At 34.1% G+C, this 25,577-nt stretch overlaps 1 protein-coding gene across 2 annotated transcripts in view; it reads left to right on the top strand.

Moving 5' to 3' along the window:
- Positions 1-9,410: 9,410 nt before the first annotated feature.
- Positions 9,411-25,577, top strand: part of LOC131041564 (translocon at the outer membrane of chloroplasts 64) — a 127,566-nt gene continuing 111,399 nt past the window's right edge. The window contains exon 1 of one of the 2 annotated variants that reach the window (XM_057974689.2): positions 9,411-9,823. In XM_057974689.2, the coding sequence (XP_057830672.2) occupies positions 9,624-9,823 (200 nt within the window). In that variant the 5' untranslated portion in view covers positions 9,411-9,623. The remainder of the gene's footprint in view (positions 9,824-25,577) is intronic. The other variant, XM_057974688.2, reaches the window with a different exon arrangement.

The raw sequence follows: 25,577 nt of genomic DNA on the forward strand, positions 1-25,577 counted from the left end.
CCCTGAGCATTGATTACGATGTTCCTTGGTGTGTGGGCGACCTTTTCCCATGATCTACACTTCATCCTTTGGATTTTCTGGAGGAATTTCTTTGGCGGAGGTCGACCTTGTTGGTTTTGCACGTTAGGTCTTGTTCTTCGGGTTTTGATCCCTTTTTGGGTCGATCGGATCCCCTTGGATCGTATAAATTATCATAATATAGAATTAGAATGTAATCAATAATTTAGATTGATCTTATAAGATAGATCTTAAGATTTGAGGTCCTGGTTGTGACCTATTTTGTATTTTGAGCATGTTTTAGCAGGCCTGTGAGCCTGTTTCTGTAACTTGGTTGTTACCGATTGGTTGTAAACAGTTTTCATGATATAATTCAATTTGTTCTGCATTGCCTCCATCATGTCCCTATGTTTTTGTTGTGTTTATTATTGTTGACGGATCTAGAATGATCTCTTTGAGGTCCCTCCTAGCCAGTGACTGCTTCAATTTTGGATGTTTTTGCAAGATATTTTAGCATTTATGACAAGAATGCATAGCACGCCTATAAAAAATGGCCATCCTAATACTAAAAATTGAGTGTATGTTCTTTTGAGGATGTGTTCAAATCCCCGATATTTTCGCTGGTTTGGATCACAATAAATACACATCAGATAGACTCTTTATTCAAAGGTCATTAACAATATCATAGCCCACTAGTCTCGATACTCCGTCAGCTCAAACAACCTTGTCACCCCCTAGAGGGCACTCATTTTTTTTTTGCCTTTTTCCATAAATCAACTCAAAGTTAATTGCTTCACAATTGGGTAGTTATCTTGGGAGATATATGGTGAGTAATCTTGGGGGCAGATTCTTCCCCACCCTTGCACTATGATATTGCCAATGTTTGGCAACTGACTCGGCTCAAAGTCTCTATTGCTATGGCGTTTAGTAAAGGATTTTGTTCTAAGATACCTTTGAAGTCACTCAAGAGCGATTGAGGCCTATAGCCCAACAAAGTACCAAACAAGATGTAGTCACACATGCGTGATTGAGACCTCAAGGCCCTACAAAGTGTTTGATATGAGATAACTCAAATATGCTCCATCCCCCGAGATTTTCATCTCAAAAGGCGATTTGATTATAGTGAGTTAGAATACTTGGCTTTATTCAGACTCACTTGGGTCGTTCTCTTCTCACTAGCCCCCTTAAGGCATTTGGGAAGACATACTCTCTAAAGGTTGTAAAATGCTTGAAGTAAAATAAAGCAATGAAAAAACAAAATTGGGTTTGGCTTTTTGATCACCCAATTAAAGGGAGAGTATATACGTACCACTTAAGACAAAGCACTCAAAATTTTGTTTTATCCTTCAAGTCAATTGTTTGCTAGCCTCTAATTGGAGATGTTGTTCCAACCAAACATGGTGTTCCTTTTAATCCTTCATAACAATGATTTTCTAGACTAGGAAAAGGGAACCCTGGTCAACATAAAGTAAAGCACGTTGCTAGAAAGAAAATCGCTTTGCAGAATTGGAAATTGTGGCTTATTCATTTTAACTTGCAAGAATAAGGTGGATTGTTCTTTTTATCCCTTTGCAAGAAAATTGAAATTTGTCTTGTTCTGTTTAAGCCCAAATTTGAAGTGTTTTTCCCTAACTTGCAAGAAATAAAAAAAAATGTGATTTTGTTGTTCTTTTTATCTTGCAATGAGGTTCTTTTTAAGCCCAGAGGAAAGTTTGATTTATTTTAAACCCAAAATGAAGGTATGAAGTTCTTTTTAAACCAAAGGAAAAATGAGTTCTTTTTAATCCAACATGAAAAGCTAGAAAAAAAATAAAAATTCCTAATTCTAACTCCTCCCACCTGCAATAAATGATTAGCAACCTACAAGAAAAGGAAGTTAGTGAAAAATTAAAACTTTAGGTGGGCTTACACAAGCCTAAATTCAAACTTCGTTTACAAATTTCATCCTCTGTCTTAAATGCGCAAAAACGGAGATTAGATGCGCTATTTCAAATGCGCAAAAATATAGGTCAAATGCGCCAAAAGAACAGTCGTATATGCTACAAAAACTATCAGATGCGCTAAATAAAGTTACATATGCACTGAAATATGTGTCATATACACAAAAATAGAGGTTAAATGCGTGAAAAATAACTGTTATATGCACTAGAAAAGGGATCAAATGAGCTAAATAGTGGTTAACATTCCTGGGCATGAGCCTGTGGAAAAAAATGTTAGAAATTTGGAATTTCCAACGGTCCAGCCCCACGGTGAGCGCCAATTAATGCATGCCAGAAATGTGGTATCAACCTGCAAGAGGGGAAAACATCTCAAACATACACATGAAACATTATGTTAGAGGTTAGAAATAAAAATTCAAAACCAAGAAGTTAGCTTGAAAAACTTAACTCTAAGCACGTCCCGTGTCCCTCTATCTCTAAAGATTCGAGGTGGCCCTCACTTGGAAGAGCACTTGATCTCTTGGATGAAAACCTAGAGAATGAGATTTATGAGAATGATTCTAGACTCAAAATGGATGCAACTAAGATCCTAGTGAAATGCTAAGATGATGGTATGCAAACTAAGGATGCAAGATGCAATACTAGATATGATCAAGATGATGAAGATAAGATGAAGCTATATTAATTCCAAATTGAAGATTAAGATGAGTTAATTAAGCTATGTGGGTATGCAATGCTAGAAAAGACATGAAATTAAGCTAAAAGATGAACTAAAATGAATCTAAATGCTATGAGATGGATGCTTGATGCTTGATGATAATGCTTGGATGCTTGATGATGGAAAAATGAGCTCCTTAACCTGCAAATTGACTATAATTTGGATGCACAAGATTGTTATCTCTTTTGAAGAAGGAATGGGCTCTATTTATAGGCAAAATAGAGAAATGGATGGTTGAGGTTGAGTAATCTCAACAAGGGCTAGGATTGAAAGTTATAATCCATGGGAGAGACTCAATCCAATCCCAAGTTGACAAATGTCACCTTGAGAGGGCTTGAGAGGATGCTTAAAGAAGCATTAGATGCTAAGCAAGCAATTAGGGATAACCTCAAGGAGTGACATCATTGGATAATATCATTAACGAGGGAGGCATGCTATTACCCAAGAGGTAAACTCTTGTGCAACATGGGAAAATGGTTAAAGGGACAACCATCATCGCTAAGGGGGGTGGGATTGTAAGAGACATTAAATGCCTTTTGAAGACTTTGGAGGCTAACTTGCCCAAAGAGGAAATCCGGTAATAGTTTATGTAAGAGCCTTACATGTTTGGAAGACTCAACAAGTTAAGTTGTTGAGATAGATAAAGTCTTAAATGCATTTGGAAGACTTACTTCCAAATTTGGAGAAGTGACTCCCCCAAATTTAGGGAAAGGACAAGATTAGAAGATTTAGGCATGATTAAGGTGGATTAGAGGGTTTCTAGAAGGAATTAGGATGCAAGTGGGAGATGTAGGAGAATGCAAGTGGGTGAGGGAAAATAGGTATTTTTAGTTAAATTAAAATGATTTAATTTAGCCCAAAGGGATGCAACTTGCATTTGTAGGATTTTGCAAGTGAGGAGACTATTCACAAATAATTAATGATTTATTTATTTGCAAAGGGGATTTTCAATTAAATGTGAATTTAATCAAAAGGGGGAAAATGGATTTTAATCAAATAAATAAGATTTATTTAATCAAATGGCTAAGGGTACTTAATCAAACCTTAGTTTAATTAATAGGTTAGGCTAGAAGAATGAGATTTAATCAAATCTTTAATTTGATTAAAAGGTTAATTAGAAGAATAGGGATATTAATTAAATCTTAATTTAATTAATTGGAAGAATTAGAGATAATTAAATGAATAAGATTCACTTAATTCATTGTGCAACTTTTAGGTGTCTACATATACCACTATTGATAACTGCTTCCATATCCCGGTATGAAGGTGGTTTCTTGATTCTTTTGAGATATTCTTATAGGTCAACATGACCTATCTCCATGTCTCTAATATGATCAATATTAGAAGTAACTAAAGAAGAAGGAAAAAACGGATGTAGGTCTTGCTTCTTGAATTTCATCCCTCTTTTGTTTGGAGACAACTTTGTCATTATAACAATACTGAGAGAAAGAGAAATTCATTAGTATCAACATGATACATCTTATCAATTCATTTTTGTTCATATGATTTGAATACACTCTGACAATAGTACATTTGAGATAATTAGGTTTTCGAAAAACCTACTTAATATTTCCAAAGTAAATGGAATGAAAAATTACCATTTACGTGTGCACAAATAAACGAATTTCAAATAAAAATATTTGAAAAAATCCATTTATAAAAGTGTAGAATGAAAAATGTAATTAGAATTTGTTTAAAAATAATCTAATTACACTAAGAAAAATCCTCAAAAATAAGTGTAATTCGGACCCATGGATCCAAAATACACATATTAAATAAAAAGTGTCAAAGTGTTGGTCGGGCGTATAGACCCGCCATACACTTAAAAAATGCATGAAAACCATATAATGCAGGGCGGGTTTATAAGCCCACGTAGCGCTTTTAATTTTTTTTTTAAATGGTGTCGGGTGGGGTAGTAGACCCGACATATGTCCATTTTGTGGTGTATGGGGGGCCTATGGCTCTGCCAAACACCACAAAAGCATTGCAATAAAATTAGGGCACAACGAGGTATTAACAGGGTCTCCATCTTGTGGTGTATGGTAGGCCGAAGGCCCTGCCAACACCTTGAAATAACTACGAGATAGAAACAATGTGGCGGGTCAGCTACCCACCACACACCACATTATGGTGTGTGTTAGGCCATTGGCCCTCCACAACTCCTTAGTGATACAAATACATTGTGTTGGTAAAAATTGGTGTCATGGCGAGGTCGTAGACCTGCCACAAACCAATTAATGGTGTATGACGGGCCTACAACCTTGTCACGACACCACTGTGTTATAAATCGATAAATCAAATAAAACTCGACTTGGATCAAAGATCCGATTAGGTAAAAAGTTACGAAGAATGATTTTGATAACATATGAATTCATAAAAAAGTAAATGAAAAGGGTTATAGAAACTCTAAATCGAAGGGAAGAAATTCATACCTGAAAATTGGAAGTTGAGAATCCTTCTCCTTCCAGCCACAAATTCGATTTCAGAAGGATTAAAATGAAGATTAAGGAGATAATTTAGCCTTTAAAATAGGAAAATATACTCTTAATCCAACACTTCAAAAATTCCACAAATAACTCAAAGTGTATTAAATAAGTGTAATTCGGGTCTATGAACCCGATTTGCACCTATGAAGTGTAATTCGGGTTTATAGACCCGAATTACACCTAAAAGGTGCAATTAGCCAAAAGAGGTGTAAATTGGGTATATGGACCCAAATTACACCTAAAAGATGAAACTTGGTGTAAATCGGGTTTACAGACCCGAATTACACCTAAATAGTGAAACTTGGTGTAAATCGGGTTTACGGACCCAAATTACACCTAAATTGTGAAACTTTCACAATTAATGAAAAATGAGTAAAACAAGGAAAAATACGCTTTCAACTACACAAAACATCTCGAAAAACATGAACCATAGAGCAGGCAAAAACCACAAACGAGTAAAATTTTGTGGGGTGCCCTTGTTTTTGCTAATGCGAAAATGAGGATAACAGTCTTTAAGGATCTAATACAATTATCCAACCATTTCTGATTAGAATTAATGATTGGTTTCATTATATTATTTAGTGAAGTTATCTCTAATTCTACCCAGTTAAGGTCCTATATGGGTTGATTTGCAGTTCCTTATGCAGTGTACTCCAGGTTAAGAATATTCTCATCATCTTCCTTGATATGCGATGAGACATCATGTGATCTTAGTATCCTCATCTACCCCAAAGCAAATCTCTACTATGTTCATTCTCTTCTTAAGCATTGGCACAGTCGATCCAAAAATCCTCAATGTGTGATTGGTGTATACGTATTCTTGTTAATATAATTATGTAGCCTCTTGTTGGGTCATAAGATGGCTTTACCAATTCAAATTTTTCTAAGTGTAAAGCTAACAGTCATTATTTGCTTCCTTGGTGTTGCTCAATGCATTGCATACTTACACTCCTATACGAATGGGGAACTTGACATTTCCTTTTTTGTGCACCTTCTATAATGCCTCATAGGATTCTACTATTTTCCTTGTAAATTATATTAACATGACCTTGTTGATAGGATACTTGGGTATCATATAAGGATGACCAAAAAATCCCTCTACTCTAATGTATGAAATTGAATTTACCAACTTCCATGGTACTTGATCACATCTTATCCCCTTCAATTTTCCTTACCAATTTCATAGAGAAGATATCATTCTTCTTTCAATAGTGATTCAAGGACTATGTAAACTTCAATCAGGGATAGTGTTGGTAAACTAGCCTCTATCATGGACCATTTACCAACACTCCAATCATATTCAATAGTTGTATGTCTTCTATGATGACACATGAATGCATTACGTAGAGTGACATGTAGAAATATCACAATCTTTTAAATGCCACCATCCACGCATGAATGTTATCACTAATTGTCTGAGACTAATGGATCATTAATTCTCCATTCTTTATGATTTTAACATAAGAATACATTCAGGGCTTAAATGTCCATGCATTCTGAAATATAGCTAGCCTACCGAATAAAGTAGTAATACGCCATTGATGTCTTGATTGAATTCATTCCAATACAAGATTTTAGGCATTTTGGATTTTTCATAGGTTTTATCTCCTCGACCATCCATGCCATGTGTAAGGTCTCAGAGAAGGATGTTCTAAGAATATTAGAGAATGCATAGCCTATCCACAAAATAAAAGAAAGCACACCTTTCTTGTAGGATCGTTACAATAGTTGCCCATTTCAAATCAAAAGTGGAAAAGTATGTCCATAGACTTCATTATAGGTCTTGAATTAGGGCACATGGTACATATTACATTTATGTTGTTGTGAATATGCTAACAAAGTATGCACACTTCATTCCATTTCTTCAGAATTTAAGGCTTCTCAATAGACCAATTAATTTCTTAAAGAAGTGTTTGAGCTACATGGATTGTGTAAAATATTGTCAGTGATCGAGATGGTAGATTTCTTAATCATTTTTTAGAGGAGTTATTTCATTTGACTGGTATAAAACTTATTCCTAGCACAAGCTATCATCCCCAAATAGATGGACAAACAAAACTAGTGAATAAATGGGTTTACGACATTTGAAGACTTAATTTTATAATTACAATCAACCTAGGTTAAGTGGTTGCATTTTGTAAAATACTATTACACCACTTCTCATCACATGTTCATTAGTATGTCTCAATGTATAATAATATTTGTTTATGATGCATAACCTTCATTGATTTAGTATTTGTAGATGGTAGAGTAACAACATCTATTGACTTCATTAAGAATATGCAAGACATGCTAATATCACTAAAAGATCACCTTCGATAAGTTTAGAATAAAAAAAATTCTATTGTATTAAAAATAAAAAAAATTATGTGAGGTTGGAGATGCAAGATTTTTTAGAGGTTGCAACCATAAAAATAATATTATATCAAAAGGTGGAGTATAAAATGATCAGACCTCACTTCTATGGACCATACACAATTGCAAGAAAAAATGGTGAAGTTGTTTATGAGTTAGAGTTGCTCAAGAATAATAGGATCCATAATGCTTTTCATGTATTTTGCCTCAAAAAGACACTTGGACATCACATCATGCCTTCATTGGATTTACCACCATTAGATGACAAGGGGAAGCTCATTTTGGTACCTAGTATTGTTATTGATAGTAAGGTGAAGAAATTGAGAAACAAAATCATTACAAATTATCTAGTTCAATAGAAAAATCGACTTGTAGAAGTTGCTACATAGGAAGGTCAAGATGTGATGTCTCATTTCTAATTATTTAATCAAGGAACCCAAAAGCTAATTCCATATTTATTGTTTGTTTAAGGAAAGCAATAGGAAAATAATTTTAATTCAATATTTACTTTTAAAATATTCTTTTACATTTTCATAAGTTACCTTTTTTAGGTCTCCAGAGTATTTATAGGGCCTGATTCATTTTAAAACCTATTTTTATAATTTTCTAACATAGGTCTTTTGTAGATCTTTCCAATGCATTATATAAGTTTGATTTATGTCCATCAAGCTAGGTGTTGGGATGCCATCAAGTTGGGATATCCAAAACAAATATTTTATTCTCTTCATGGGCCTTGTGTAACATCTACTATTTTTAGCATATTCCATTACAAGCTTTTTCATAAGAGTTACCATCTATTTTTAGATGGAGGGGTGTTGGAATTTGGGCATCCAAGTTGGGCCCTCAAATCTTAATAAATGGGAGGTAATTTTCTTAATTTTTGGCACCTTTGTCTATCATACCCAAAGTTTGCCAAAATAATTTGTCCTTTGTGTTCATCTATCCACACCAAGAGGCAAATCCTTGAATTTGGAAATTAGAGGACAAAGGTCCTTTTCTTTTTGAGAAAATTTCATTTAGAGATTGCATTTGTGTTAAAAGGATTTGAGTTGCGAAGATTATGACAATTGTGAAGAAAGGAATAAGGATTTGAGTTGTGAAGATTATGACAATATTGTGAAGAAAGGAATTTTGAAGATTTAGATTGCAATTTTTCAATTTAATTTGTGTTGTTGTAATTTCTATTGCATATTAGCATTTTGCTATGTATTATATTATAATAGAACAACTCCAGTGTTTTAGTGAATCTCGAATTTCATGTTTATAAATAATGTTCATCGATTTGGTGTAGTTGTGTACAAATCAACATAATTAAATCGAGTATTTCTCACCAAATAGTCTCATTCTACCCTCATTAGACATTGATGATTAAAAAGTGATAAGAATACGTTATATATAATATTTACTATAGATTTAATGAGAGTTTCATTTAAAACTTCAATTAAATTTTATTGTTTGAACATGACTATTCTTATTTAATTTTTAAATACATTTGATACAAATCTCTTTCAAATTATTATAGGTATATCAGATCTCAAAATATTTCATAATCAATTATTAAACAAACCATTTAGAAGTTTCAATTTTAGAAATATTATAATAAAATTTTAACTAGGATCATTACGTCTTTCTCCCATTAAAATACATTTATAATGAGAAGCCCTCTTTTTACCTCTTATCTACTATAAAATTTTAATATGCTAAAAACAAATACTATAATACTTTTTCAAATATAAAAAGCAAGGAAAAACTATACATTAATTAATCATTGAAGTCACTCATCTGGGGCCCACCTTCCAAAGGGCGAAAGCTTCCAGTGAAAAAAGAACAAAATATAATCCAATAAGTAAACTAGTTAACCATATTCTTTATTTTTTTAATAAGTAAACTAGTTAACCATATCCTTAAGCCTTCATTTGAAATCCTTTTGAGATACATGGTCCATCTATATCCTTTTCACTTCTTATCCCCTGTGAGGGTGTCTGAGACATACTAGTGGCCATTTCACAAACCCTTCTGGCTTTGGCGGCATGCTATATTTTCTCAGAACGGATTTATTTATCTCAGGGTTTTCGGGGAGTTTTATGCTGTTTTAGATCAAATTTATAACAAATTTGTACACCAAAGATGTCGTCTGCCACAAATATTATTGTTCTGGTGGGGTTGGGACTAGCGGGGATATTTTTGGCGGTGCAGAGGAGGAGGAAGACAATTAAGGAAGATTTCGGTGCATTCGTTGAACGGATTCAGCTGCTTCCGCCGCCTCAGCCTGCCCCTCCTAAAGCCTCGGATCCTCTTACGGGGCTTGTTTTTGCAATTAAAGAATTGTAAGTTCTCTTCATTTAAAGAGAAAAAAATTCTATTTTGCAGTTTGTGTTATCCGTTGTGATTACCTTACGGGGGTACGGACGGAAGCCGTGGATTGCTTATTCGTTTTACATATTGTCTGTATGAGGGTCATAACCTTCTCGTATCCGGTCACTTGATGTGAATGCTCGGAGACCACCTTCATACCTATTCAATATAATGTTTATAACCTATACACCTTTTTGGCTCACTATTCGATACACCCAGAATTTCGCCTTGTATGCTTTAATAAAAATGCGAAGATAAAGAGTAAGAATGCAAACATTACTGCTTTGTAAACAAACAAATTTGCAGTATGCATTATTTAATCTTGGAAATCCTTTTTATAATGACAAGGGCATGGATATTTAATCTTTGTATTTATATATTGGTACCGGAAATCTAAGCAATACCCTCATTTTTGTGAAAAGATATCAATTTGATCTCCATATTGAAAATTGGAAACAGATCAAAATTTGTCTTTTCTTCCTTACCGAGATTGAAGAAGAAAAACAGGGACCTAAGTCCTAATTTAAATTTCAACAATGAACAAACTGATCGTTTTAACACACAATTAAAAGTAAGAATAATTATAACAGTTGTCTAAAAGAGAAGAAATTCTAAAGAAAATGAGATGCATAGAAATTTTTTACATCTACTTAATTCTTCTAATAAATCCAATAGGTATTTCCTCAATCGATGTCAATGGCATATTCCTATCAATACCTGTTAGTCCGAACTCCAAATGTGACAGATTCAGAATTGATTAAGACCAATTAAAAAGGATTGAATGTATGTTGTAGGTATTTTGATATGTTTGAAACCAGAATTTAATTGATGCCCCATAAAATAAGAAGTGAACAAGGGGGAGCAGTTACAAAACTTGGTCAGTGAATGTGATACAAGATTAATGCATATTATAAAATTATTGGAACGATAAGTGATTGGTTTTGCATCAAGTGAGTTTTTATTTATTTATTCTTAACAAAAAGGTATCAAAGCTTTTTTTAAGATTAATGAAAACTCATGACGGTTTATGATGCAAATTCTAATAGAAAAAAAATCACAGGGGTAATAATTGGCATTATATGATTGGAAATCACACAATTTTTTTGGGATTAATCACATGAAAAGTGGCAATGCCTAGACAAGCATTGAGGGTGAGGTTAACTGGCATTTTGACTCTCCAAAGAATATGAAAGACACAAAGGCTTAGTTTTTTTTCATAAATCAAAACTCTTAGCAACATTGGCTTGCCTTAAATGAACGAAAATTTGAGTAGTAGGAAGTACCCGTGGCATGTATTGGCTGGTGGAGTTGGTTTGTTCATCTATGCTCAATAATGTGCGAAATGATTTTATTGTTTCTCTTGTTCCCACCATAATAATACAATATTTTATAGAAAAAATGTTCAAATGCTTTATAAACTTTTCTATTCCTATAATTGTGTCACAAGGACTTTGCTAGTGCAACTGTTGACTTACCACACTATCTGGTTGAGATTGTGCCTGCAACTTAGTTCTCACAGATAGGAAGTTCTGATACAGTCTTCAAATCTTGAAAAAACTAATGGAGCGTGGAGGAGGAACTGTGCTAAAACAAGAAAAATAAAACGGGTGATGTATGAAGATAGTTGATCTAGAATCCCTTAAACATAATAAAATAGCACAGAAAATGAATTATCTGGATCTGATTCTAAAAAGAATTACATCTTATTCATATGTAAGAGGTAATAGTTAAGATTTAGTTAAGATTTCAACGGATGAACCCCATAGATAATTTCAACCCAGGAGTAGAGAAAGAAACCACAAAATTTTGATTATTTGCTTCAAAATGGTCAGTTACATATGGCTAGACAACATCAGATTGCAAAACAGTAAATATTAAGGCTAGGTATTCCTACTGAAACTTTGAAGTAGCTAGATAATTCTAGAGATTAAAGTTAATTACAAAAAACTACTCTGCTACTATATGCACAAAGTGAACTAAGGGTGGTAAAATTGATTTGTGCCATATGCATTGATCCAAACTGTACAATCACAACACAAAGAAAACGTATTAGTTGGGATGTAAGATTTGCTGGACATTGGAATCTCTTCCTCTCATAACCATTTCTTCACTTGAGGCCCAAGCCAATATGTTGGTTTCATTTCGAGAATTCTTTTGCAGAAGAAATTTGTTGGAGCATGATAAGTGATGATTTCTTGAGGGCTAGAGGCTTATGAACTGTAATTTTTTTTATAGGTGCATGCCTTATCTGTTTTTGATGGCTAGTAGGGGCTGATCATAAAATGGATGGCGATTGTGTAACCAAGGAGAATATTTAACTTTCTCTTTCTTGGGTTCTACAATAGGTTTTCACATGGCATTATTTTGATGTTGTGGTTGTCAGATTCACTTGTGCATTGAGGAACTTTGGCCATTAGATCATATCATTTTGGAGATCAACGATGGGCTCAATTGTTTGATCCTAAAGCATTATAAAATGGGGGAAGGTTGATGCAGATTTGAGTAGTGTTGAACCTCTATTTTCTTATGAAACTAAGTTGTTGGGAATGCTTGTCTTGACCCCCTTGCTTGCCCTTGGTACACCAAAGGTATTCTCAAGGCATACTCGGATTGCCTAGGTATACATTGGGAAAAAATGAGAGTAAACCCATAGGTTTACTAACTTTTAAAGTTAATTTTTGATAAAAACTCAAAAACACATTTTTTAATAGTTCCATAGGGACTTGCTCCCCACTCCCCTCCCAACCACTTGTAGGTGGGGGTGTCACAGGAACACCCTTGCCAAAAAGAGGATGCTGGGGGGATGGTTGAGGGATGCCTTGGGGCCCCTAGATCATCTTAGGGATGTTGAGGAGTCCTCACGCTATACAAATTTTTTCTATTTCATGGTAAGGATTTTGATTTATGTCGAAGCTTTGAAAAAACAAATGACATGATGGCATGTATAAATGGTTGACTGCTGAGGAGGAAGGAATATTTACATGTTATTGAAAGCAAAATAGAATTTTAAAATAGTTTTTATTGTTATTGTTTGCTTGAACGCATGCTCTCTTATCTTAAGTTTAGGAAGGTGATCACATATTTCTTTTACATCTCCAACATTGTGGGCTTATTAGAGAGTGGAGGAAGCAGTAAGGGTTGAGTGATGGTGGATGGTATCAAGTTTTCATATGTTATAAATGTTTGTTAGTTTTTGCTGATTGCTGTAAGGAATTTCCAAAGATGGAGAAGAAAACAAATAGGGAGCTTCATGAATGATAATATTCATTTATTAAACTAGCATCCCACATCATTTAGAGCAGTCATATTTTGTTGCTTCATTGTTAGCTCTCTAAAGAATGAAAATTTGGTCAAAAATAATGAGGAAATGGTGTCAGAGAAGACATAGTGTTAAAATGTAATGTCCCCTACTAGGATTTGACCTATTTTAACCATAATTAATCCATCTCAACATACTTATGATTTAAACTAAATTGATTAGGAGACAAAACCATCTTAACATGAATCCAAACAGGGATAAGAGAGAAACATAAGCTTCTTTCAGGATTCTATCTGATTTATATTCTAATATTTATTATTAATATACATATATATATCTTTATATATATTTTATACGTTATTTATTCTCAGATGCTATATTACTGCAGATTCTCAGAATAACTTTATTCTCAAATATTTATTCTCAGATACTTATTCTCAGATACTTATTCTCAGATATATATATTCTCGGATATTTATTCTCAGATTATTATATATATATAAATATTATTTGTTATATATTAATATATTATTATTATGAACTATATTTATATCACTATCAAATTCTGAATAAGAACATTATCGGGCTTCATATATTAAGCAGTCATACCGAGCACATCATCGTGCATACCACCAAGAACCAGGATATTCACTGTCTGTCGTATGATAACAGTTCTGATTCTCATCTGATCGGTCTGCTATAACCTTCGGATTCCCTTCACATTCTCCCCTATTACTCTGTCCGTTACTGGTGTTGTTGTCGCTTGTCTGAGTTTCTAAATCTGAATATCGTATTAAGTATATATCCCCATACTTACCCCCCCTCTTCAAATGATTCCCACGAACTCCTTATATCGTGGGAGAGGAAATTATTCAAAAGACATGTTCGCTGCTTTTAGGAATCACTTCCTTTAATTTAAAGTGCCTTTTCATAATATAATCGATGAGGTCTGTTATCTCAATAACAACCACATATCTGTTCTTAACATTAATATGTTGATAGGACACAGCTGACCCTCTTCGTAATAATTGGTTTGCTTTGCTTTGCTAATCAGATCGTGTCTTTTGGGTTATTTTAGGAGGCATTGGTGATTAGTTTGCTTGTGTAATCATTGTCTCCCATCGATACTTAGTAAACTACTGCCTATTATTGCTGATGATTAACATTAGATTTACCTAACCAATTTATTATTGATACTCAAGACTAATTATCATTGTCTACAGCTTAGGGGACAACTCTGACACCTGCAGTCCATTTAGTCTTTATTTATTTTGTAGGCAATTGATGAGGATGAGGGCAGTTTTTATATTATTTTTGTTACATAGATTTTCTGAATTTATTTATCATTATATTTGTTTATAATATTTCTAAATGTTTATAATATAATATTAATTTATTTTATTTGGATATTTCAAAAATATTATTTATCATTAAATATTAATAATAATATTGAATAAATAAATATTAATAATTTCAAATAATCATTTGTTGATTATATTATTTTATAATAATAATTGCTTCATTTAGGTTATAAATAATGATCAAGAGGGGACATGACATAAAATTATGAAAATGGCACGCACCATCAATTTTTGTGTTGTCTCGAAGGTCTTAATTTGGGCTTGGTGGAAGGGCCTTTATTCCTCATATTGCAAATTGTTATGTGCGAGTGGTGTTGCCCCTCAATTTTTTTGGGGGTCTTTGCTTTCACCCCCCCTGCGAGTGGTGCTGCCCCTGAATTCTTTTGGTGGCTTTTCCTCTAGATGTCCATGAGGCACGTGGTCCTTGACCCTTTTGGGGGCTTTGCCCATTGATCCCGTCAAGGGGTCCTGCTCCTCAATCCTGCTGGGTGCTTTAATTGTAGATCTTCTATCTATTATAATTATATATTTGTTTTCCTAACCATTGTTTCCTTGTTGTCCTCAAATCTAGGTCCATGTACCCCTGGTCCCCAAATTCGTCTCACCATGCACTTCTATTTGAAAGCCCCATGGAACATTGTTTTTTTTTTTTTTTTAACAAAAAGCACCCAAAACAGAAAATTGAACCCTAAAAAGAAATCTCAAAGCCTAAAACATAAACACAAAACTAAAACACAACCTACCTTTCATTCTAACTTACCCAAACTCAAAATTTTCAAGAGCAAAGGCTGAGGCTTTTTTGGTGGCAAGAATTGCAAATATGTTAAGGAGCATTTCATAAGTGTTACTAGATCAAATAGCTTTCACAGAGGGGATTCTCTAGTCAAAGGTATGCTTATGTTAAATTTTTAAAATTTTTGCGTCCAAGCTTCCTTTGTTTTAAAAAATTGTTTTATTGTTGTGTTCGGATTTATTCTTCATTTTTTTATTTTTTTGCTAGTGAACTTGGGTTAGGCACCCAGGGCCTGCAAAAATAGCATCAAAGTGCTGGATTTTGGTAACAGTTAATTCACAAGATGCATTAAAACCATTTTATCTGTGCACTAGTTAACTACCAAAACAACCTTGTATTCATATTTTGCTACTGTTCATAGATAATCCTATGTTTAATCAGTACTATAGGGAAGGACAAATTACATCAGACCTTCCCTATGGAAAAGAGTCTAAAACAACGAAAATAAAAAATAAATGGAATGGGGCAGATTATAGATACCTTGCCAACGCCCCACAACCTTCTTATATTTCAGGCACTTCTTTTCATTAGTCATAGGTGGAATGGGGCAGATTATAGATACCTTGCTAAGGCCCCACAACCTTCTTATATTCCAGGCACTTCTTTTCATTAGTCATAGGTGGCTCATCTGCAAATTTCTTACAACCAGCAAAGTTGTCCATGTGAGCACCCACAAGAAGGTTAGCATGCAAAACCTTGATAATAGCTGTTATCTCACATTAACTTTTGGCCTAGCTCTTTGATGATTTGGAAATTCTCTATATAGAAATTAAAAAATGTCCCTACTTGATTAACAACTTTATCAATATTCTTGTGTAACAAGCATATTCATGTGGCAAAGGAAAGCATTGAGACACAACTTAGTGACTATGTGTCATATTCCTGCTTCAAGGAAGACATTTATCACGAACAAGGAAAGACAGAAGGTAAGGAGGCTCGCAAACAAATCTAAGAAGGATCAGCGATCAAGGAAGGTTAATTATCATAACAATAAATAAACAAGTTTTAGAAGGTAACTAAGTCTTAATGAAGAGTTGTGATCAGAACAAGAAAACATAAATGATTAATTAATAATTAGAGAAGAGGCTTGTCCCCTCACAAGGATCACCTCTCCTCAATGGGATGATAGGATATAAAGAAGAGGTTATGATGGAGAAAGGGATCATCCAGAGAATCGTCGATTATCCAAAATACACATCTGCAGAAACAACAATAGTCGATATCAGCAATCATAAAATCAGTCCAGCAGACAGAACCCTTCGAGCAGGTCAAATCCATTAATCAGATCACACAGCAAAAGCATTTCCCATAAGCTAGGGAGCAGCAATCACAAGAGAAATCAGTACAATTCATCACAGCAGAACTCTAATCATTTCAGATTATTATTATCAGATATATATTCAGTAGTATACTTTATATTTCTGCAATCATTGTCTTATATAGGTATACATGTTGTTTATGAATAATTAAGAATGTTGAAGTATATGTCCTTATGATAGAATATGAGATGTGCTTGATTGACTGAATCCCACATTGTAGGAAGGGCCTGGGGTGTAAGCAAAAGGGATACAAGGCTAAGTCAGTAGGCCATTCTAGAGTTGACCGTAATGGCTCGTAGGAGTAGAGGGCACTTACACAGAGAGCCAAGTAACCCACTTGCGACCACTGCCCAAATTCCACAAGATGGCAAGTGTCTTTAGGGAGATGAGACATTGATGGGGAAAGCAAATACAAGTGCCAAGCAAGAGGGCTGTGGTAGACATCCACTCTTGGGCTTGGTGTAGAAATGGCTTTGGTTGGAGCCATCATGTCCCTTCTCCCAAACCCTAATATGCTTGCATTATTGTTAATCTATGAATATCATGTAATTGCCTAATCCTAATGATTAAACATATAATATATATATATATATGTGTGTGTGTGTGTGTGTGTATTTGCATATGTTGTTCATTTTGTGATTGTAGGATTCAAATCCAAGATTGCATCATTATAGAGATATTTTTCCGGTAAGATGAAACCCTAACCTTAAATTGTTACAATTGTGATTTTAGGGCAAATTGTAGGGCAAATTGGGAAGGGGACATCACACTATGTTAAGTCGAAGATGTTTTTCTTGTTGATAGATCATAGACTAGCCAGGGGTTAGAAGGAGCCTACTCATGGCTTCTCAAATGTCCACACACAAAGCACCATCCATTTCCTTTGAAAGCTCCTGACACAGATCGAGGACCTAGAAACTCCAATGGATTGCCAATCCTTGCATCCTATCAAAAACTTAACGGAAATTGTACACAACAAAAACAAAATAGTCACAACATTACTCATATTGAGTTCATTTAATTAAAAAAAACTGATTACAATTTCTTTTACAAACTCAATCAAAATGCACTTGGCTTCTCTTGGCTCCTTACTGACTGTCTTTCCTTTGCTTTTTTTCCTCTCCTCAAGCTTCAATGTAGCCCTCTCTATATGTTATGTTGCTGTTTCAAAATCACTCCCAAAATAGAGCCTATTACCATTTCAAACCTGCCCTTTAATTGTTAAATTGCTGTGTTATTTCAACCTCCTTACATGGGCCATCTTCTCCCTTTTAGCACGTTCCACCCTTTATCTTTCTTCCTTTTAAAACTTCTAGGCTGCCCTCTGTTTTTGCATTTTTCTCCAAATTTTTTAACATAGCAGCACATTTAAGGGTTTTTTAAATTGCTGTCTAAAAATGGACAGATTACCCCAATGCCTTCCTTCTTCCAGCACCTACTTCATTTCTTAAGCTACCATTTGCAGATTTTTGAATTTTCCTCTTTTAAAACTGTAGATTCTCCTTTTTATTCTTCAATGCCTCCTGTCCTTTCAATTCAGCAGTCTCATCTTTTGTAATTACTGTTTTAAAGTCAATAAATGTAGCAGATTTTAATGTTCCCAGCCTTCTTGAAAACCTGCAGACTTCATTTTGTATTAAGGGATTTTTTAATTGCTGTGCCAAAATGGATAGATTTTCCAATACCTTCTTCCAACACCCCCTCCTTCATTTCCTATGCTACCATTTGTAGATTTTCCTATTTTAAAACTGTAGATTCTCCTTTTTATTCTTTAATGCCTCCTCTCCTTTCAACGCAACAGTCTCATTTCTTGTATTTACTGTTTTAAAGTCAATAAAAGTAGCAGATGCTCTCAACCTTTTTAAAGACCTGCAGACTTCACTTTCTATTGAGGGGCATGAATCCTTACAAGAAGAAGGTGCCCAGCCCAGTCGTTGTTCAATGCCTCCCAAATATAGGACTGCTATTAATAATGTTTAAAAAAAAAAAATGAATACTCATTCCTCTTGTTAACCACTGATGGACATGCACACGATGAATTCGGATGTTGATAAAGCTCAAAAATTAACTTTTTTCATAATTGCCATTGGAATCAAATCTTCATTTGAAAACTGGCAAATATGCTTCAGAATGACCTCCCAAAGGCTCCTGGAAAACCGTTTGACTCCAGCTCTGATAAATCTTCAAAATTAATAGTTTCCATCCATAAACTCTTGGTGAAAACAGAGAATTTTAAATTCTCCAAACTATTAAGGAATCTGGCCATGGAACCTTGTTACATTTGGTGAAATACAATCATGAACATCCCTATAAAAGGATTTGGTTCCAGCCCTCACGAATTTTGAGAAACAATTGTTTCCAAAAAGCTGTGTGTGGAGTTTTAGAACTCATTTGGGCTAAATATCCAATTTTGCTATCTTGACTCAATATGAGGTTTTCTGATGTAGTGAGATAACAAGAACACTGAAAGAAACGAAATTGAAAGAAGTACAGACCAACATTTTTTCTGTCTGATGCGGGTTTGCTAGTGGACTCGGATGTACAAATTTTGTTGGATAAATATGCTTTTGTGTTTGAGGATAGGCTTTGAAGACCTCCACCAGATAGGTGTTTCTAACATTATATTGAGTTGGAACCAAGCACAAGGTTTGTAACTGTGGCTCCTTATTGTAATCCTTATTACTTCAAGGATGAGATAGAGAAGGCTATTGAGGAGCTATTGAAATTGGGTCATGTTAGACCTAGTATGAGTCCATTTGCATCTCTACGGGATTTTGAATAAATGACCCTTAAAGAATAGATACCCCATACCTTGTATTAATGAATAGAAAAATTGATTTGTGGTCTAGGTATTGTTAGAGAAGAGTTAACTGAAAGACTTATTCAAGTTTCATTTTGGGGTCACTATGGGCACTTTGAGTTTTTGGTGATGCCTTTTGGGCTCACTAACGCACCTGCCACTTTCCATTTAGTGATGACATTGTTTCGGTCCTATTTGAGGAAATTTGATCGGTTTTCTTTGATTATATTCTAATTTACAGCACATAGGAAGAAAACATGAAACATTTGTATATAGTGTTGGCCATATTGCAACAACAAACCTTCACCAAGAATAGCAAGTGTGAGTTTGGAATAAATAAAGTTTTGTGCTTGGGTCACATAAACAACAACGTAGGTATAGAGATGGATCCAACCAAGGGGCAATCCATCCAAGAATGGCCTATTTGAGGACATGGGCACAAGTTCAAAGAATTTCGGGTTGTTGTAGCTACTACAGGAGGTTTATTAGAGGGTTCTCATAGCTAGCCTTGCCATTGACAAACTTAACCAAAGGGGTCCCTCTCCACTTGTCCACAGTAGTGCAGGGGTCATGTGACCATTTGAAGAAGGTAATGCGCATTGTGCCCATTTTTACCATAATTGATTTTGCATTACCTTGCGTGGTAGAGTTATGCTTCAGGAGAAGGTATAGGGATTGATCTTATTCAAAAAGGATGATCCATATCATTTGAAAGTTGAAAATCAATATATATATATATATAGAGAGAGAGAGAGAGAGAGAGAGTAATGTCTCTACTTATGATAAGGAAGTGTTGGTTGTTATGCATCCATTGGCCAAATTTAGACAATATTTAATTTGTGGATGCATTATAGCTCATCAAACCACAACAATTTGAGGCATTTCTTATCATAGTATGACATTAATGGTAGGCAACAAAAATGGGTGAGCTTACAAGCTTATGACTTTTACATCGAGTATGTTAAAGCAAGGAGCAAATGCACTCTCCTAAAGACTTGAATCATTGGCCATTTTTTTAGCAAAAAATGATTGGAAGGAGGAGTTATTGGTAGAGTATTTCAGGGATGTATTGGCTACAGGGTTGATTGAGGGTACAATCATTGCCTTAAACAAGAATGAGATTTACCAGTTGAAGACTGATATTATTGTAATGTCTCTTTTTTGGGTCACCTTATATTTTCCCCTAGAATCACAAATCCAATAGAACAAGAAACATAATGTAGTTAGAGATATAATTTTCACCCAAGGATAAGATGAGATAAATCCGTGTTGGAAACCTGCAATCATGTTATACAAATATTGAATCCATAAGATAAATCCATTACTAGGGTTAAAACATATATTCATACACATATAACAAATCTAATCTACTATGTGGGGTTCAACCATAACAGGGCATGCGATAAGGAGACATGATGGGGTGGCCAAAGAGATCCCCTACCTTAAGCCCAAGAGCGGATATCCCATCCCTCTTGACCTCATGTGGCCTTTCACCATGTCATATGAGGTGGTGTACCCATCGAGGCATCCACAGCCATTCTCCCTCATCATGCCATCCCTTTTCACCCTCTTATGATTGAGACATCCTTGAGTTAATCTCAACAATCGATCATTGTAGAGGTTGAAGGTAAAGCTGCAATGGTGCCCCAAAGTGATCCTCTACCCTTGGCCCAAGAGCAGATATCCTATCCCTCTTGGCCTCATATGGCCTTTCGCCATCTCATAGGAGGTGGTGTGCCTAGTGAAGAAATCATATTATTTTATGTCTAACATACAGGGTGATTTAGTGCATAGATATATTATATTAGTAAATAAGAATTTGTGTGTTTATTACCGCATACATCAGGCATATATATATTAGACAATTATTCATGTGTACCACAAAGAATAAGAATGTTACTGCCTGTAACTTAATAACAATTCTGATCTGATATTATTGCTGATCTGATGTCACTAGATGCTTCTTGTTTCCTATCTTGATTGTTGCCCCTATCGCATGCCAACTACTTGTTAATATTCAAGTCTACTGGAAATGATCTGATCTGATCTCTTCAATATAAAAATCAGACTCAGACTTCCTTATTCCATTTTTTTGATCCCTTATCCATGCTTTCAACAAATGATCCTATTTATATCTTCATGATGGGAAAGACACAACCTTTCATTAAGTCCATTTCCTTGCAAGGGTGTTATTCAATTAATAATTTCTCTCTTTTTATTAATATTTATTCTCCTTAGCCCTAGGTCAGCCAAGTACAGTTCCCTTTCTTTTTATTATTATTTATTTTCCTTAGCCTTAGGTCACCACCCTTGCATTTATTTATACTTAAGCCTTAGGTCGCCACTCTTGCATTTATTTATACTTAATCACTGACATCTGCAATAGCTATATATTTTTTGACCTAGTCTTAGGTGGGGTATGACTTATTTTGTACAAGGACAATTTTTGTAGTGAGGATCCAAGTTGAAACAAAAAAACTATTGCAGCATGTCACCATTATTGGCTTGTTGGTCACATGGGATTTTTCAAAATTTATGGACAATTTTGGAGTATATATGCTTGGAAGGACCTGAAAGAGGATGTATTGCAATATTTGTGAGTGTGGAGGGTTCCAAGGGATTAAACATAAAACCACATGCCATATAGGTTTACTTCAGCCCCTTCCCTTAGCAAAAATGAGAATCTATATTAATGGTTTTCATGATAGGTTGCCTCAAGTAGGGGGAAAGAATTGCATCTTCATATTTGTTAATTGATTGAAATTTTTTTTCCCACTTCTCCATTCCCAATGAATTCAAAGCTCCACAAGGCTAGACTTTTTCTTGAAGGAGTCTTTCGATTGCATGAGTTGTACCTCGTGTTGTGGTCAATGATAATTAGAACATAATTGGTCCCATCCATAAGGGTAGACCTTTTCATGAGTGTCTTTTGGCAAGACTTATTCAAGATAATGGGAACATAATCGAGATCCAATACCAAATATCATGTTAGATGGATGGGAAAATGGTAATAGGGTGAAAGGAAAATAACATGAAGTACCAAGAAAGAACTAATCAATGAGCAATTGTTTGAAGGTATTACCATAAAAAATGAGAAGCCAAAAAACCAAGAGCAAGCACACCATAATCCAAGAAGGAGACACAAGATTTGTAAGGGGGAAAAAGCAAAGAAAAAACCCCTATGATTATGAAGATGGCATAAAGCCTAAGAAAATACAATGAAAGAAAGAGAATGAGCTTAGCATAGAAATGCTTCCATGGAAGAAAAGAGAGAGGGACCTCAAATATATAGAGGTGAGAGAGGAGTTGCAAATGTAACTCCCAAGTCTAAGGATGCCATCTATCATCCTATGTGTGTTCAAAGTGTCATAATCCTCATAAGGAGGAAATCTAATATTCCTTAATAAAGGAAAATAAAAGAAATGACCTATCCTCACACGTACTAGAGGACAAATTACATGTAGGGATACCAAAGGAATATTCCAAACTAAATACAAATAAAGAAACCTAAGCCAAGTAAAGATTAATTCCTAACACACCCCCTTGAGCTTTACTTGGGGAGTTTACATCAAACCCTTCAATGGGTTGTAAAGAAAGATTTTTACAATGAATATGGATCTTCTCTTTACAAGGTGGCTTTGTTAGAATATCCACAACTTGATCTTTGCCCTTGCATTATAGAAGTGAAATGTGATTGTCTTCAATTTGATCTGTAATGAAATATTGTCAAAGAGTAATGAGGTAGCCCCAAGTCTTCAAGTAATCTTGTTAGCCATAAAGCTTCTTTGAATATTGGTACAATCTTTATTACAACTTCGGTAGAGCCAAGAGAAGTAGATTAATGTTGTTTACTATTCCATGAAATTTGACGTGATGCAACAAGGAAACAATATCCACAAGTAGATCTCCCATTATTGGGATCTCCCCCTAGATTTGAATCAAAATATCCTTCCACAATTTGCATAATAAAATAAACCAACATGAATAGTACATTTAACAAATTTTAGAATTCTCTTAAAATGAGATTGAAGAGGTTTAGAGATGAATTGATAAACTATACCAATACCAAATGCTTCCTTTCCATTACACCAATGTGTTGAGGTGTATAGGGAATGGATAGCTCATGATCAACACCAAATGATTTTAAAGAACCATTGACAGCATTATTGACATATGCCCTATCATAATCAATTCTAAGGATTATGAGTCTAAAACCAAATTGCCTTTCAATAGATATGAGAAATTCAGCATAATAATTTCAAGAACATGATCCTTACTATGAAGGAAGGAGATCCAAGTTCATAATCATCAATAAATGTAAGTGCATACCATAATCTGGATGGAGATATTCTCCATGGGTCCCAAAAAGGTTACTATGAATGGGGTGCAACTGAGTAGCTCTTCATGGTTAACCTTGAATAAAGGGCTCCCTACACATTTTACCAAAAAAAATGCATCTATAATACCATATTAGAAATTTTGCACCAAGGCAAAATTGATAGCATTTCATGCTAATCATTGAAATCAATAATAATGCATATCAAGGCAATATTGTGATAAATCATAAAACTCTTAATACTTGAACAAATTATAATTTAGCATTAGCCTGATTTTATTTGCTTTGGATCAATCATATGATACATATCTTTATAAAATTTGATTTAAAGTTGACATTATTGGGAAACAAAGAGGTTAGTTGGAAAACAAAAAAATACCTCCTTGATTAAAATTGAATCAAATTTCAATAATTTGTTTTAAATTTTTTTAATCAAAAATAACAAATATAAATTAAAAAAAAACTTTGTTTTAAAATTGTAAAGAAAAAACTTATTTAATTTTTTTAAAAAAAACTTTAATTATAAACAAAGTTATATGGTTAAAAGCTTTTATAAAATAAAAATTTATTCTATTTAATCTTTTTAAAATTTGTATATATTTAAAAACTTAAAAAAAAATTATTAAGTTTTTAAACTTTTTAATATAAACTTTTAAAACTTTATTAAAAAGCTTTATAAACTTTACTAAACTTTAATAAGAATTTTAGGAAACTATATTTTAAAATTAAAATAAACTTACTTTATACGTGTAATTAAAAAAACTTAAACCTTTTATACTTTTTAATACATGAAGGTTTAAGAACGAATTTAAACTTTAAAACTTGATGATACGTTAAAAGTGGAAACCAACAGATAGGTGGAAGAGGAGCAGCACAGGGCAGGGAGACGGGCGAAATGCTGCAGACAACGCACATAGCACGCAAGGAATAACTGGCAAAAGTGTTATCAAAAGATAGAGGAGTTACAGAATACCTCTGCTGTATTCTTTCGGTGTTATGAATGTGGATGTCAGCTAGCAAACAGTCAGGGAAGAAAATTAGACCGAAAGACTCCCAATTCAAAGTAGACAAATCTAGATGAAATGGAGGGAGGATGGACACTTCATTCCAACAGACATTAGAGATACATATGTTAACTTGCTTGGTGCACAAAAAAAACCGAAATTAAACACAGGCAGTGAGGGAGAGGGTAAAGAATCTTAAAAAAAGATAATAGGACAAAGGAAATATATAGACATTGTAATAACAAATATCATACTAGAATCCTGCAACAATAACAAATAGAGAGCAGAGAAAGAGAATCCGAGAGAGCAAAATTTTAAGATGTAAAAATAGTGTTACGAAACAGCACCAAAACACTTATTGTTAGTTCTGTGAGATGAAGATAATAACAACCCTCTCTAACAGGATAAGATTGAATAAAAAGCAAAGGATTAGAAATAACAATATCAGAGAATTACTTGAGATAAATTTTTAAACGAATCTGTAAATAAATCAGAGATGCAACTTAATAATGAATCAGTTTTGGTGGCAAGCCTTCCAAAACCAAAAAAATGAACTTTAAACTAGAATAAAAATGGATTAATCCTGCATGCAAACTTGTTAGCAAGTTTAGAAAAAAAAATTTAAACTGAAATCAAAACCTGTACAAAATAGTTAGAGAAAAAACTTCCCTGCAATAAATTGTAAACAATAGATAGAGATCCTTGCACAAAAAAATTGTTAGAAAAAAATTGATGAAAGCAAATCTAAGCTAAAACTCTTCTTTTCTTTCCTCAAAGAAAGTGCTCCAAAGGTGAGTGCTCCAATGGATAAATGGTAATCCTTGAACAATACAAGCTCAAGAATTGATTAGAAG

This window comes from Cryptomeria japonica, chromosome 8 (genome assembly GCF_030272615.1).
Source record: "Cryptomeria japonica chromosome 8, Sugi_1.0, whole genome shotgun sequence".
NCBI classification, from domain to species: domain Eukaryota; kingdom Viridiplantae; phylum Streptophyta; class Pinopsida; order Cupressales; family Cupressaceae; genus Cryptomeria; species Cryptomeria japonica.